The sequence below is a fragment of the Sminthopsis crassicaudata genome, chromosome 3, assembly GCF_048593235.1.
Source record: "Sminthopsis crassicaudata isolate SCR6 chromosome 3, ASM4859323v1, whole genome shotgun sequence".
Taxonomy (NCBI): domain Eukaryota; kingdom Metazoa; phylum Chordata; class Mammalia; order Dasyuromorphia; family Dasyuridae; genus Sminthopsis; species Sminthopsis crassicaudata.
The window spans coordinates 357,122,697-357,140,866 of NC_133619.1; the positions used below are offsets into that span (position 1 = coordinate 357,122,697).

The following is an 18,170-nucleotide window of genomic DNA, read 5'->3' on the forward strand; positions in this document are numbered from 1 at the left end:
TAATTTCACTCTCTACAAAAGTTATTTCATTTATTCTCTCAAGCTTATTCTACTACTCTCAATTAAGGATCTTTCCTTTTACTCTATCAAGAAATTTAAGGCTTTTCAACAGGAACTTCCTCTTTTCCAAATCTCTTAAGTTCAAAATGTTTGGTATCATCTTCCATTTTATCCTCCACACAATAAGTAATTTTCATAAGTACTATTTTGATATATTCATTAAAAATTGAAACTTTTCAAACATTATCTCATCTAATCTTTATAACAATCCTGAAATGCAAATATTATTACTATCCCCATTTAATAAATAAGGAAGCTTAATTGAAGTTAAATGATTTACCTGCAGTCTACTGGTAAAAAATAATAGTTTGAGAACACATTTGAACTCATCTTCCTGACTAGAGGCCAAGCGATCTATCCACTGAAACTCCTAGAGGCTCTTCAGTAACCTGGAGACATCTCAAATTTAATATCCAAACCTTAACTCTATATCATTATCACCAGAACCTTCTCTCTTCAAATTTCCCTTAAATGTGTTGAAGTCACTCCCAGTTTTCCCATATCTCAGATTCAGAATTTAGAATTATGTTAAATTCTTCATTGACCCTCACTAATTCATAGAATCCATCATTTCATTTTATGACACAGCTCCTAAACTGTTTTCTGTATAAGACCTTTCCTTATTTTTTGTCTAGTGTTTATTTACTTGATGATTATGCTATTTGTATATATGCCTTTTATGTGTCAGTGACCACAGTAGCTAATAACAGTATAGGTACACAACCTCTTCACACAAGAGGTCTAAAGTCTGTTTTGAGAGATAGTGAAGACATATATACAAATAGCATAATCATCAAGTAAATAAATACTAGACAAAATCAATGGAGTCCAAATATAAATATAAATATGAAATATTATATAACACATTATAGTTGTCACATTCCAGTTTTTCATAGAGTGAAAATAACAGAGATGGATAAATAGAATTATCTTCCTCCATCCATCTATCTTCACGGATGTCACAACTAACCCAGGTGCATCTGGCCTATTTTTTAAACTTTCAGACTTAACAATTCCACATTTTAATTTATACTAGTTTTCTCAGAGATAACTGGAAAACTTTCAAAATTTATCTGAGGAAATATTTATGCCTCACCTGCCTCAGTTTTGCCTCCTTCTCTAGTTAGGAAATTTAATTAGTGAAGAGAACTTTAGTGAGGATACTCCTATATAAAAATTGCAGGTCAGTAATGTTCAGGCAACTCTAGCTTCTGGGAGAATTACCTGGTGGAAATGAGAAACTAAATGACTATTCTCATAAGGCTAGCATGTATCAGAGGGCCATTTTTAGTTGTCTTGATCTATATCTGCCTGCTAGACCCAGATGGCTCTGGAGGGAAAACTGAGGCAGGTGACTTTGCACAGTCTTCTCTTACTTAATTCCAATTCAGTTGCATGTCATGACATCATCTCCCTGATGTTATGGTTCTCTTTGAGAATGAAGGACAAATGATAACTTAGTCCCCAAACATCTTTACTTTAAAATTGAATTGCTTTCTGATAAATATGATGTCTCAATTTAAGTTGAAGAGTTAGAACAAAATAAATATTTCCTCAGATAAATTTTAAAAGTTTTTCAGTTATCTCTGAGAAAACTAATATAAATTAAAATGTGGAATTGTTAAGTCTGAAAGTTTACAAAATAGGCTAGATTCACCAGGGTTAGTTGTGACATCCCTGAAGATAGCTGGATGGAGGAAGATAATTCTATTTATCCATCTCTGTTATTTTCACTCTATTAAAAGTTAGAATGTGACAACCACAATGTAACATATAATATTTCATATTTATATTTATATTTGGACTTCATTCCATCAGCATATTAAGGACTTGTGCATATGCCTTAAATGGTTTGTAATAAAAGATATCTAGACAGTTTAGGATAAAAATATTCTTTGTTGCCTAAAAATATAGGAAAAGAAGTGTTCTGGCTGGATTATTTTTCTATACAGACAACAGGTTTATTTCTTAATTACTTAAAAGTATTTTTAATGGTCTTGGAGTTATATTCAATTGTATGTTTTTGAAAAAGGTGCACTTTTAAAAACCAGGCTTATGATTGCATCAGTATAAGGAGATCCTGCTAATAAATCTCTATTGATTCATCCTGGCCTCTTCTCTCAAAGTTTTAAAGAGTTGCCTGGGAAATGTGAGACTAAATGACTACTTAGGATGATACAACTACTATGTACCAGACATGGAACCTGAACATCAAGTCTTTCTGATTCTGCTCTCTCCACCTACCCTCCTATGATTACTCTTGAAACAATATGTTGAATACAATTTAATCTTTTCTTACTTCTATGTCATCATCAGAGCATCAGTCATTATACAGTAACGTGTTGAGATAGTGAATTAGAGTAGAAAGACCTTGAGATTTAGAATCAAAGACCTAAGTTGACTTTTTGCTGTAGAAGGATCTTGTCACTTCAGACAAGTTACTCTGCATCCCAGAGGTTGTCAAGCTAGATGATTTCTAATCTCACTTTTCCTTTTAAATCAGTGATTTTATGATCTAAGTTATGTAAAAATTTATAAATACCATGCAAGAAAAAAATAAAGACCGTGGGTCTTAGATCTGTTTGTAAAGCTATTTTTCTCTACTGAGACATACCTGATGAAGAATATACTGTTGTAACTGTGTTTACATCTTCTTCCATTACAGATCTGCAATTAGCCTCTGCCAAAACACCTTTCACAATGACAGGTGCAATGCTGGGATGGCGCAGGGCTGCCTTCAGTGGTGCTATGTGGTTATATTGGACTGATGACAGGCATCCAACAAATCCAATAGTGTTTGCTTTGGAGACTTCTGCATCTAGTCCCAGGCTATCTGCAACATGAAGCACAATCAAAAGTTTTTTTTTGTTTCCTCCTCTTCTTTGTCTTTGTGTAAAATGCTGAGTTAAAAATCACTTTAGCTTATCTAGTGAAGAAATCTAGGCATTTCATTTTATTGATGAAAATTCACTTCTATATTTCTCCCCATGCATCAATACTTATTTTCTAAAATTGTCCAGTGTTTCTGTGCTTTAAGAGTTAAATGATTGAACTACCAGTCCTTTCATTCAAGGAATATTTTTTCCAGTCTGAAATTTCACCATTAGTAAAACTATACCCTAACTCTAGAGAACTTTATAGTTTTTTTTTCCTTAGCTATGATCTTTGAAAGTCATATGCAAAATTCTGTCACACATCATAGTACTGTAACAAGTCATTATCTATTTGAAAAGAAAATGAGGTAGACTTTCAGACAGGATAGTGAATCTAATATATAGTAACTTCCTCCCTCCCCCAAAACTCTATAATGACTTCCCCTACTCTTAACCTTTTTATATACTGTATTCCATTAGTTTTATTTTTTCTATCTCTTTCCCTCTGTCTGAGGAACTGAATAGTGATGGCTCTGCATTTCTTACTGACCAAATCTTAGACTATTTTAAGATATTTGGCCATAACAGAACAAGGTTGAATCCAGTGAAGATTTTCTTCAGGCTCATTATTTTATTGTTAATAGTATTATAGAGAATGAGTTTCCTTCAGGAATTCACTTATTGGAATTAAGTACAACCAGTTAACTAGATTGTTTAAAACAAATGCATAAAATAAAATGAAAACTATATAGTAGAGAGTAAAAATTGTTATAATAGCATTAACAATAATAATTATAATTTTTATTAATTACTATTATTTTCATAGGAAGGATAAGTCAGCAACACAAGTTAGGAAGATCTTGGTTTCAAGTCCTATCCTGAAACATTTTGATTATTGTTCTGTAGGCAAGTCAAATAATCTCTCAACATTCCAGTTATCTCCCCAAATTATAAGTTGCTCAGGAAGTATAGATCAGCTGTAGTAAAGGGAATTTCTTCCCTGAAGAATTTCTTGTATTGAGGCAACTGGTAGAGAATCAGTTAAAGCTCCATGTGTGGAGTTTAGGAAGATCTGACTTCAAATATGGTCTCAGATACTTAACAGCTGTATGACCTTGGCTAAGTCATATATCCTTGGTATCCTCAACCATAAAATGTAGTTAAAATAGTATTTACCTCCAAGGATTGTTGTGAATATCAAAGGAAATAATTTTTTAATCACTTAGCATAGTGCTTGACACACAGTAGCATTATAAAAATGATTATTTCCTTCTCCTTTCATTCCCTTTTTTTCTGCCTTATAAATTATCTCATTTAATAATATCTCATTTATCTCATTTAATAAATGAGATAAACTCTAGATAGCACATTTATGAGGGACACTATCAACTTTTGCTAGTGACATCAAGAATAATTGAAAAGTTTGAAAAGGAAGAAGGAATGAAAAAAGAGAAGAAGACTATTGATTATCTTCCTTTGGATATTATTTCCTGATGCAACCTTAGCTAGCATCAATAGTTCAACCTGCTGTTTGGGTAGGAAAGAAGCCAAATTTTATATTTCATAGAATCTTACTTGAAGTAAATTCTTAAAATAAAATGCTACACTGAGGTATCATCTATTTGTGAAAATAAATTGGGGAAATGGGAAACAACAATATAAAACATTTCATTTTAAATAAATACATCTCTTTCAAGCCAGGGACTTTGCCATTGGTGCCCTTATCTCAAAATTAAGTTTCTCTCCAAACTTCTATTTTGATAAAAAGAGCAGGCCACCTATCCTTTTACTCTACAAAATCTTCCACTGGGACATAGCTTTCTTCTCTCTTTATCCTATGCCTTCCTTTTGTCATTGGGTGAGTTCCTACTTGATCTGTATTTTGTGAAACAGCTGCAACTGGAACATAAACTCCTCAAAATGGCAAATAGTAAAGAATAATTGCTTGTTAACTTATCTTGGGATATGTACACTACTATCATTTATGTAAAGGTTATATACTTCTACTTTTTAAGCACAAAGAACTATATCTCAAGAAAATCAGAAAAGAGAGGTTTCCATAAGAATTCAGAATAGCACAGCAGCTTTAACATTTCAATTTATGTATTCAAGAAGGATTTATTAAGCACATACTAATTGCTAAGCACTATACTAAGGCATTGAGGATCAAAAAACAGGAACCAAATCATGACATTACAAAAGAAGTTTACATTCTTTTGGAATTTAAAATATGAATTTAAAACTTAGATATGGAGTAAATACAAAGTAATATATGAAGGAAGGTTGTTATCAACTGATAGGTATAAAGAAAAGTCATTTGAGTTGAGCTGGGAAGAAAAGTATGAACTCTGTGAGCTAGTGATGTGCAAAGATGATTCAAGTTAGGGGGGAACTAGCTTCTTGAAAAGCCCACAGATAGGAGATAAGACATGACTGAGAGAATTCCCTGTATGTCAAAAACTAAATAGCTTGTCTTAAAAAAGTGTATATATGAAAATTCAAAAATCCTAGAAAGGTTTACTGGGCTTAACAAATTTGTATTTTATTCTAGTTTGCAGGAAAAATAGGGATATTGATTGTTTTTTAAATGGATCCATACTGCCTGCCATATTTTAGAGTTTTGTTGTGGTTGTTGTTATTGTTTTTGGATATTAAAGAAAGGAACCACTAAGGGATGAAATTTTTATATTTTTTTGATGAATCAGTGGATTGACATTTTAAATTTTGTGATTTAAGAGTATTAATATATAATATCTAGGTGTATTTAGGTCTTAAATATATCATTCCTAAACACAATAACTTTTTCCCAGAGCCTTGTGGGAAAGAAATTTATGGTGATTCTGGGATCTTTAGGCTCATTTTTTATCATAATTTTCATCTATTTCTTAAATGATCTCTTTTGAATCTATTTTCCAGGTCAGTTGTTTTTTTCCAATGAGAACTTTTACCTTTTGTTCTATCTTTCCATCCTTTTGATTTTGTTTGATTGTTTCTTGATTTTTAAGGAATTCTCTTCAGTAAATTTTAATATATCTTTTTTTTTTTTTCTATTTAGGCAATCCCGCTTTTCAAGGCATTCATCTCTTCATTTTATTTCTGTGCCTCTTTTACCATTTAACCTATTCTATTTTTTAACATTTTCTTCAATATTTTTGTGCCTCCTTTACCAATCTACTGCTCTTATTTCATGATTTTCTTGCATCACTCTGATTTATCTTCCCAATTTTTTCCTTTACAACTCACACTATATTTTCAACTTTTTTTTTTAGCTCTTCCATGGCTTGAGAACAATTTATACTTTTCTCTTACAGGTTTCAGATGCAGGAATTTTGACTTTGTTATCTTCTGAGTGTGTATTTTGAATTTCCTTGTCACAATAATCATTTTTTTGTGGACAGATTTTTAAAAAATGTGTCTTTTTTAACACATTTTGTTCTTCTGGGCACATGATAATATTTCTTTTTTTCTTTTATTCCTATTCTGTATTTTTAATAAGATAAATTTTAAAATATTTATTTAAAATTTAAAAATGTACACAATAAAACATAAGAGATAATTCAAAATATGACACAAATTTCCATTTCAAGAAAGTCTATATAATAAATACTATCTATTGTTTTCAAAGCTATCAATCTTTTCTTTGTTTCCTTGTAGGATTTCTTTGTTCTCTGCTCTTATACTTTTTATTTTACTCTTTTTTCCCTTTTCCCTCCGTGTTCTTTCCCCAAGAAAACTACAATTAATTGTGGATATAAGTGTGCATGGATGTGTATATAAATATATACACAAACATATGTACACATGCTTATACACACATATAATCTCTCTATATATTTTATATAAATATACTTTATAGTTTACTTTATACTTTTATATGTATACTTTATATATATGTACTTTATATATATATACTTTTATAAATATACTTTAGTTTACTTTACATAAACTTTATATAAATATTATACACATACATATATGTAAGATAAATTAGTCATCCATGCATATGCAGATTTTATTAAGATATATATGTGTATATATATATATATATATATATATATATATATATATATATATATATATATATATATATATATACACATATATATTCACATACATCTATGCAAGACCATATGCGACGCTTGCTTAGCCTTTGTTTCTCTGAAGGTGGATAACATCATCCTTTATAATTAATTTTTTTCAAAGTCAATAAACTTATCACCTCCTATACAACAGCAATATTACAACCTTATACTTTCTAGTTATTTTAAATAGTTTAAATTTAAATAATCTAAAACCATATTGATTAATATGGCTGACATATATTGTAGTGTATTTTTCTCATATTATAGTTTTATCTTTGTGGTCAGTGACTATTATTACTACCCCTGCTTTTTTCAAATAAATTCCACTTCTTATCATTATTATTATGTACATTTTTTGGCTATTACATAACCTATCCTGACTCCATGTATACAATGGCTCCCTTTACCCTATTTGTAACGAGAGTAGGGTTCCAGTATTACCAACCCTACTACCTCATCTAATTTCTCTGTGTCAGTTCTTCCTCTCATACTTCATTCACATAACATAATTAATATTTTTTTTTACTTTTTCCTGTAGTTTTGCTTTTTAGACACATATCATCCTAAGCTCTTCCAAAATATATCTTTCAAAGTATCCAATTAATAATGACAATCTTAGAAATATGGTTTATTTTCCACATATAAAAGATAATCAATTTGTCCTTATTGAGTTACTTGATGTTTAACTTTATTTAGTTTTTGATGTTTACCTTATATTTCTGTTGTATTTTATATGTCAAGTGTTCTATTAAATCCAGGTCTAAATTTTGACAATGAACATTATTTCATGATTATGCTTAATTTTGCTGCGTATTATATTTTTGATTGCAGTCCTAGTTTTTAACTTTTCTATATATAATGTTGTAAGTCCTTCTAGGTCTTCTATGAATCTCTTTTAAATTTGAATTTTTCCCCCTTCTTCTTGTTGCTTCTAATACTTTCTCCTTAATCTAGGAATTCTGAAATTTGGCTATCATGTTCCTGTAGATTTTCCTTATCAGATGTCTTTCAGGTAGACATTGGTTCTACTTCTACTTTGCCCTCTGGTTTTAACATTTCAAGAAATTTTTCTTTATTTTCCTTTTTCTTATATTATTGTATCAAGATTTATTTTTGCTAATAACTTTTAGATAGTTCAATTATTTTTATATTTTTACTTCTTATTTTCCTGGTAATTGTATTTATTTTTAATGCACATTACTTTCTGAATCATGTTGGGAGAAAAAAATCATAGCAAAAGGGAAAAAACATGGGAGATATTTTTAAAAAAACAGAAAAAAGAAGTAAACATAGGATGTGTTGTTTTACATTCGATCTCCTTAGTTCTTTTTCTGGATGCCAATGGCATTTTCTGTCCAAAATCTATTGGGATTGCTTTGGATATCTGAACCACTGAGAAGAACCAAGTTTTTCATATTTGATCATCATATATTCTTGCTGTTCTTATGTACAATGTATTTCTGGCTGTACTTGTTTTGCTCAGCATCATTTCATGTAAATCTCTCCAGGGCTTTCTATAATCAGCTTGTTCATCATTTTTATAGAACAAAACTCTTCCATTATCTTCATGTACTATAACTTGTTCAGCCATTCCCAGTTGAGGGGCCTATATCTTTTTTCCAATTCTTTGCTACCACAAAAAGGGCTGCTATACACATTTTTTGCACAGGTGAGTCTTTTCCCCTCCTATGATTTCCTTTGGAAACAGACTCAGTAATGACATTACTTGGTAAAAGGGGTTTGCAGTTTCATAGCCCTTTGGGCATAGTTCCAGATTGTTCTCCAGAATGGTTGCATCATTTCACAACTCCACCAACAATGTCCCAATTTTGCCATATCCCCTCCAACATTCATCATTATCTTTTCCTATCATCTTAGCCATAATGGTGGTATCTCAGAATTGTTTTAATTTGCATATTTCTAATTATTAGTGATTTAAAGCATTTTTCATATAACTATAGATGACTTTAATTTTGTTTGTTAACTGAAAATTGTCTGTTCTTATCTTTTTTATCATTTATTAATCAGGGAATGACTTGTATTCTTATAAATTTGACAGAGTTCTTTATATATTTTAGAAATGAGACCTTTGTAAGAAATATTGGCTGTAAAGATTTTCTCCAGCTTTCTACTTTCCCTTTAATCTTGTTTCTGTTGGTTTTATTTGTGCAAAACCTTTTTAATTTAATGTAATCTCAAAGTTGTCCATTTTGTCTTTCATAATGTTTTCTAGCTTTTTGGTCATAAATTTCTCCCTTCCCCAAAGATATGATAGGCATAGTTTTGCTTTGTGATCTACAGCCAGTGTTTCTGATCAGGGCCTTATTTCTAAGATAATTAGAGAATTGATTCAAATTTATAAGAGCACAAGTCATTCCCAAATTGATTAGTGGTCAAAGAATATAAATAAAGAAGATGAAGAAATTAAAGAAATTTCTAGACAAGAAAAAATGCTCTAAACCAATACCAATTAAATGCAAATTAAGACAACTCTGAAATGCTACTTCAAACCTCTCAGATTGGTTAAGATCATAAAAAAGATAATTATAAACATTGAAAGAGATGTGGGAAAACTGAGACACTAACTAACATTGTTGATGGGAGTAGTGAACTGATCTGGTCATTTTGGATAGCAATTTGGAACTATTTGCAAAGAACTATAAAACTATGCATAGCATTTGACTCAACAATACCATTACTAGATTTGTATCTAAAAATTGATCATAAAAACTAGCTCTGTATCCTAAAAAATTGATAATAATGGCAGCTGGTGATTTGGGAGACAAAGGCCTGGGCCTGATGTCAGAAAGGTCTCAGTTCATATGCCCAAAGAACTATTAACTTGCATATCTTTTGATTCAGCAGTGTATCTTCTGGGTCTATATGTGTGTAAACATGATTGTAGCAACTATTTTTGTAATACCAAGGAAGTGAAAATTGAGTGGATGCCCATTAGTTGGGGAATGATTGAATAAGCTATGATTTATGAATGCAATAAAATAATATTATTCTATAAGAAATGATGAGTAGGCAGATGTCAAAAAAGCTTGGAAAGACATGAACTGACGCTAAGTGAAGTAAGCAGAATTAAGGAAACATTGTACACAGTAATAACAAGATTATGTGATATCAGCTGTAATATTTTTTTTAAATGAGGTGATGCAAGCCAATAGACTTGTGATGGAAAGAGCCATTTTCATCTATACAGAGAACTATTGAGATTGACTGCAAACATCTTTTTGTTGTTATTTGTTTTCTTATTTTGTTTTCTCATTTTACTTCACTTTTGATCTGATTTTTCTTGCACAGCATGATGAAAATGGAAATATAATTAGAAAAATTACACATATTTAACTTATATAAATTGATGTCTTGGGGAGCAAGAAAAAATTTGGAACACAAGGTTTTACAAAGATGAATATTGAAAACCATCTTTGCATCTATTTGGAAAAATTAAATGCTATTAAAGGGAGTCTTATTTTCTTTTCATAATCTGCTTATTTTCCTTGGATGAGTCTTTGTTTTAGTTTAGTCTTTCCTCAATGACTCTCATTTGATTTTTAGTCTTTTTTGAGTTCTTTTATGAAATTTTATTTAGCAGGAGTCCATTTAACATTACTGTTTAGAGCAGGAGAGAGATTGAAAAACAACAACAACAACAACAACACCTTTAGTATTCTCCTTTGAAGATGGATTCTAGTGCTCCTTGTTCACAACCTTTTATTATTGGGCTATTTTTCCTTTTCTTTATAATTTTTTAAATTTGTATTTGTTTGTTATTGTAACCATCTCCAGTCCCATAGTATATGGGATGGTGACTCTGGCATCAAGTATTTCTTCAGTTCTCTTTAGCTTGGAAATCAAAATAAAAAAAATGTTGCTCCCAATTTGGAACTATGCCCAAAAAGTTATCAAACTGTGCATACCCTTTGACCCAGCATTGCTGTTATTGGGATTATATCCCAAAGAAATACTAAAGAGCGGAAAGGGACCTGTATGTGCCAAAATGTTTGTGGCAGCTCTTTTTGTTGTAGCTAGAAACTGGAAGTCAAATGGATGTCCATCAATTGGAGAATGGTTGGGTAAATTGTGGTATATGAAGGTTATGGAATATTATTGCTCTGTAAGAAATGACCAGCAGGAGGAATACAGAGAGGCTTGAAGAGACTTAAATCAACTGTTGCTGAGTGAAATGAGCAGAACCAGAAGATCGCTGTACACTTCAACAACAATACTGTATGAGGATATATTCTGATGGAAGTGGAAATCTTCAACATAAAGAAGATCCAACTCACTTCCAATTGATCAATGATGGACAGAAATAACTACACCCAGAGAAGGAACACTGGGAAGTGAATGTAAATTGTTAGCACTACTGTCTATCTACCCAGGTTACTTATACCTTTGGAAGCTAATAATTAATGTGCAACAAGAAAATGGTATTTACACACATATATTGTATCTAGGTTATATTGTAACACATGTAAAATGTATGGGATTACCTGCCATCGGGGGGAGGGAGTGGAGGGAGGGAGGGGATAATTTGGAAAAATGAATAAAAAAAAAATGTTGCTCCCCATCAGAGATTCCCTCAATCTTCCTTGACTCAAATACCTAATCCCACACATTGTATAAGAGGTTAACAGTTTTTTACTCTGAGCCTACCTCCCAACCCAATGAGCTCTATGGTTCACTGTCAACTATTTTAGTGAAACTAGCCTGAAATTATTTATACTTTACACAGGTCAAAGTTTGGTGTTAGAAACTTTCTTTGGATCTTCTCAGATGTTCTGCTCCAAATAATCTTTATTTTTATCAAGCTATGTTTGCCCTGAGGCACAAATTTGTCTTGTTTGTGGGAAAAATTACAAGCTCTTGGATGTGTCAGAATCTTTTCCTCCTATCATTTTCTAGATAGTTTCTTGATTTTTAACTATACTAAAGTGTAATTCTACTTTTCAGGTGCAGAGGCCACTGTCCCAAGCTTTTTGTTTTCAGCTGTTTACCAAAGTAATTCTAGGGATCTGTAAGTTTTTGGTTCTTCTAAGGTGGTATGCTCTTGAGAGATGTGTGTTTACAATTCTCCTACATTGATTTGTGGGTTACCACAAATACTTTTCTTTTTTTTTTTTAAGTTAATGGTATATATTTTTTCATGACATTTAAAGATAGATTTCAACATTTATTTTTATAACATTTGAATTTACAAGTTTTTTTTTCTCCCTTCATAAGAGAGCAAGCAATCCAATATAGTCTATACATGCACAATCATTTTAAACATAATTTCATATTAGTCATATTGTGAAAGAAATCACAATCAAATGGAAAAACCCAGAAGGTAAAAATAATATGCTTTGATGTGCATTGAAACACAACAGTTCTTTTTCTGGATATAAATAGCATTTCCATCCATTATCTTGCATCATTGTATTGCTGAGAAGAACCAAGTCTATTGTAATTAATCACCATACAGTGTTGCCATTACTGTGTAGAATGAGCTCCTGGTTCTGTTCACTTCACCCAACAGCAGTTCACAGGAGTCTTTTTAAGTTTTTCTGATATTTCCTTGCTCATCACCTTATACAGAAGAATAATATTTCATTTTATTCATAAACCATAACTTATTCAACCATTCTCCAATTGATGCACTCAATTTTCAATTCTTTACCACCACAAAAATAGTTGCTAGTAATATTTTAATATGTCCTTTTTCATTTATTATGATCAATTTTTGGATAGCTTATAGTAATGATATTGCTGGATCAGAGGACATGTACAGTTTTAAAACCCTTTGGGCATAGTTGCAAATTGCTCTCCAGAATGGTTGGATCAGTTCACAACTCTACCAACAATGTATTTCTGTCTCACTTTTCCCACATCCCCTCCAAAATTTATTATTTTATTTTTCTGTCATCTCGGTTAATCTGATAAGTATGACATGGTACCTCAGAGTTGCTTCAATGTGCATTTCTCTAATCAATAGTTATTTTAGACCATTTTTATATATGAATAAAATGGGTTTAATTTCTTTATCTAAAAAGTGTATGTTTCTATTATTTTATCATTTATCAATTGGGGAATGCCTTGTATTTTTATAAATTTGACTTATTTCTCTTTATATTTTAGAAATGAGGCCTTTATCTGAAACACTGGCTATAAAAAAATGTTCTCCATTTTTCTGCTTCCCTTCTAATCTTGGCTTCATTGTTTTTGTTTGTGCAAAATCTTTGTAATTTAATAAAATCAAATTATCTGTTTTGCATTTCTAAAATATTCTATTTCTTGTTTGGTAGTACATTCCTCTTTTCTCTAAACATCTGACAAGTAAATATCCCTTGCTCTTCTCATTTGCTTATAACATCATCTTTATGTCTAAATAATGAACCATTCTAACCATATGTTGATAAAGGATGAAAATATTATTTTCTGTCTCATTTCTGCCATATTATTTTCCAGTTTACCCAATAGTTTTTGTCAAATAAGAAGTTTTTATACCAGACGCTTGAGTCTTATTGTTTATAGAACAGAAATTTACTAGCATCATTGACTGCTGTGTCCACAAGCACTCTTTTCAATAATGGCCAAGTTCTGTGCTCTTTGTCCACAAGCTAGAGCTCCTCCTTGTTCTGGGACTAAGATCTAGAACCATGACCCATTTATAAATATAGGCAATATAACAAAGTCCTGCCCCTGATGCTCACAAAGGCACATATGTAAATCTCCTTCTGATTTGCTTATCCAATCTCCTTACCATTTATAATCTGAGACTTCTGGAAACTGTGCCTGCAGATAATTTAGTCACTAAGGTCTACTCCTGTTTTGCTGGACCAAGATTGGTGCTGCAACATATCTTTATCTCATCCAGATACAATAGATCTCTCCTGTCAAACATCTAAATTGTCTTGGGTTGGAAAATTATTTAACTCCATATTTTTGTGGGTTTTGCTGCTCTAAAATTTGTTTGGAGTCATTATTTAGAGGTATTTGGAGGTTTTTTTATGAGAAAGCTCAGGTGAGTACCTGTGACTTTTATTTTGCCATCTTTGCTTGGTTCTTCTTGGATCTTCAGAGGGATTCATCATTGTCCTTGTCACAAAGAAGAACAGGCACATAGATAAATTGGTGAAGTGCAAAAAATGACATTTTATTTTTCAACAGACTGATGTTTTGAATAGTCATCTCCAGGGAAGTATGTTTATCCTAGATGTATAATGATGATTGAAATCTCCAGGAGTAATTGAAAAGAAACTAAGAAAACAGGAGCCCTGAGTTGAGAAAATGTTCCCAATGTGAGGCTATGGTATAATGAATTCTTAGATGAGCACATTCTTTTATGGTACAAGGACAAAACCATTTGAGATTTCTGTGGTTTTGATTTCTGTAACATGAAAAGGAGAGCCAAGGCAATGGGAAAACTGATGGCCAAAAGAAAATCCCACTGGAGAATAGCATCATTTTATCTTTGTCAAAAAATAAGGCTGGTGGAGCTTAAGGGAATGAAAGAATATTCAAAACAAATACTTCCTAATATTCCACTTTCACTGTAGCAGAAAAGGTTTCCTAATTTCTTCATTCAACTTTTAAAGTCACTAATGCATTAAATCCATAAAAAGTTTGAAGAAGAGTATTGCTCTTATACTGTGAGCTTACAAATGAACATTATTTATATGTTTGACAATGAAGCAGGGTATTCAAATTGTACTTTTCATTGTGAAAATACAAACCCAATAAAGCTATTCTAAGAACTGTCTGTCTTTATTTTTCTTCTCCAGAGGAATGGCTAACAGCACTTCCTATTCATTCCATATATGCCACGATGAGAAATACCATATATCTTTTAAAATAATGCTAACTTTTCTGATAGCCACTCATTCACAGCTCCCAGGGGGAGTGAATTAGAAGCAGATTCTAGGACCATCTAATCTAATGTGTCCTTTTATTATTATTATTATTATTATTATTATTATTATTATTATTATTATTATAACTTTTTATTTACAAAATATATGCATGAGTAATTTTTCTTTTTTTTTTATTTCATGGGTAATTTTTTGAAATTGACTCTTGCAAAACCTTCTGTTCCATCTTTTGCCCTCTTTCTCCCACCCCCTCTCTTAGATGACAGGGAAAGGAAGGGATTAGATATTTGTTGAATTTCAAAGATGACTCAAAATACTAACTATAATTAGGTGATGTAAGGTTATCTTGCCCAGATCTTGTGTTACAGATGTGATATTTGGAAATGTTGAAATAAAAAGAAAAGAAAGTCTGTGAGGGAGTTCTCCTTAATGGTTATTTAAAAGTTGGATGATTATTCCTTGGGTATATTGTAAAGGGGATTATTCTCATTCAAGAACACATTAAATATATATGTATGTTATATTTAACATATACTTTAACATATTTAACATAGGAAAAAGTACAACTTTAATTGAGTTGTTTCTGTATGAAAATTCACAAGTGTCAACTATCTTTAAAAGATTTCTCTATTAATCCCAGTAACTAGGTCTATGAAAACTGGTTTGTACTTAAGGTCAAGTAGGTACAAAAGGGGAAGGATGAAATTAGCAACATAGTATAGAACCATTATACAGTGAAGACATATTTGGAGTCAGATCATATGGTAAAATTGTGAGTACTGCTTCTTATGATCCATGCAATTTTGGTCAAATTATTTAATCTTTCAGGGCCACAGTTCCCACTTTGAAAAAAAATCAGGGGATAGAGCTAGATGGTCTCTAGCTCTAGGTCTTCCTTACTTCCATAGGTCTTCCATTTGCTTCAGTTCTATTCTCCTATGATCTTATGAAAATATCTGACTCACAGTAAAGACATTGAAAAATACAACCATTTGTTAGGACTCAGTGATACAATTTTTAAAGGAATTTTTTGAGTATATTTATATTCTTACAAGTTTTTCTTAGAAAAAAAATCAACTTCATGTTTTTATTTTTTAAAATATTGTACATTTTTCCTGGTTTTTAGAATTTCACATGTTGGCCATCTCTCTATCTGATATCATACTTATTTGGAAAACTACTTAATGAATTAGTATCTATTCAATTAATATTATTTATTCAAGGCAATCTTCACATACTCTCTCTATATGCACACATACACTAATTTATATATGAATGTCTATATGCATACAGATACATATATACAAAAATATGTATATATTTCATCACAATCATATGCTGGAATTTATTTAGCATACCCTATTAGTGGTCATTTCCTCAATTTCCAATTATTTGCCTTAAGAAAAGAGTTGTTATAAATATTTTGTATATATAGGTCCTTTTCCTTTTAAAAAAAAAATCTCTTTTGAGATTCATGCCTATTAGTGGTATTGTTAGGTCCAGTGATATACATGATTTTCTAGCCTTTTGGGCAAAGTTCATATCTTTTTGACCATTTATCAATTGAGGAATGGCTTTTTTTAAAAAATAAATTTGACTCTATATATTTATGTTATATATTGATTTCTATATATTTGATAAAAGAGGCCTTCTTCAGATAAATTTGCTCAATACACTGTGCCAAGTAGCTGCTCCAAACTTGTTGTTTGTCAAACATATGGTTTCTTTTTATGTCAAAACTGACTTTGGGAAATCGAACTAGGTCCTCAATCCCCATTCACAGTGATATTAAAGAGAGAGTTTTATATTTATAAATTCTCTCAATATGTCAGTCTCAAAAGGCTCCTATAGCCAAATCAGTTTGAGAAACGGTGGATCAAGAATTCTCTAAGGTGATTTTAGACCAAAATTTTATTCTATATGATAAACAGAATTATGTCTATATTCCCCAAATTTTATTTTTCTTCAAATTTCATGGTAATTGTTTATATTAAATTTGGAATGGGAAAAGTCATGATACAACCCAGCCCCCAAACAGACATGCTCACTATTTTTTATCCAACTTCCCTTTAGAAAATCAATCAATATAATAGGAATGGAAATGTATTGGAATTACTTCCAATCTGTATTACCTTGCTGTCCATGTGATAAGAATTTTTATTAGTAGAAATCTGAGATTATAGAAAGGGAAAGAGTTTGGGCAGGGTGAAGAAAGGTCCAGAGAGTGAAGTTTGGAACTAGGATATTTGTTTCTCATATAGTCAACATATACTTCTCCAATATTTCCAAACAAAATTTGTTCCCATAAATAGGACAACTGAAATCCTTAGGGAGTACTTAATAAATACATGTTTCTTTCCTATTATTGTAATGTGAGAAGTTAGCATATTAGATAATATAATGCATATGACTTTTTAAATTCTTTCCTAGCTCTCAATCTCTATGGCACTCATTTCTGTTCCCTTTACATTAGCTTTCTACCATCTATTTGCAAGCAGTTTTTCTTCAAAGTAGAGCTGTGATATCACATAAAAGAAGCAATTTCTCTGAACTTCTCTGATGCCAAGAGAAGGAATAAGGCACATTTTAGCCACCAAATATGAAGCACTTCACAAACTGACATGAAGAGCATGACTCTTTCAATGTGGGCTAATTTTATTCATGAGGATTTTAACTTTGTTTAAAATAATAATTACAATAAAAGATCAACTGGGTACTAAAATAGATAGCTAATTAGACTGTAATGTGACATTTGTTATATGTCAAAGGTTATTCATGACATTTGAATCCTGAGCTGTCACAACACTAGAAGTACAGCCTATTTATATTGGTATGAAAAATAAGTAAAATATGTGAAAACACAAAAGATAATACACCTTCAGGAAATATGGGCACCAAGCTGAAACAACATATGTTTCCCTTCAGGGTAGAGAGGGACAGTCAGGAAAGGAAGAGTAACCTAAAAATATAATCTTTTTAAGGCTCACCCAAATGTTACCACTATGCTTAATAGAAAAAGGGTTTCTACTACACTTGTTAAAACACCGAAGAAGACAAAACACTTATTGTGTGTGTGTATATATATGTGTGTATGTGCAAGAAGAGGCTCCTTCATAATTAACAGGACTATCTTGAATATTTCAGTATGTACATACTATTTAAAATGATTTTGCACTTATATTTTTATTTTAAATTAAAACTGTAATCTTGTTTTGGGAACTTTCTCAATCAGGAACTTCCACTAACATTTTAGACTTCTACATTGTGACATATAGCTTTAGAGACTTGCTTGAGGC

General features: G+C 31.2%; 1 protein-coding gene across 3 annotated transcripts in view; it reads right to left on the minus strand.

The window, feature by feature from the left end:
- CNTNAP5 (contactin associated protein family member 5) overlaps nt 1-18,170 on the minus strand; it is a 949,942-nt gene that overhangs the window by 52,685 nt on the left and 879,087 nt on the right. For all 3 annotated transcript variants that reach the window (XM_074301761.1, XM_074301760.1, XM_074301762.1), the window contains exon 22: nt 2,675-2,893. In XM_074301761.1, coding sequence (XP_074157862.1) covers nt 2,675-2,893 — 219 coding nt within the window. The remainder of the gene's footprint in view (nt 1-2,674; nt 2,894-18,170) is intronic.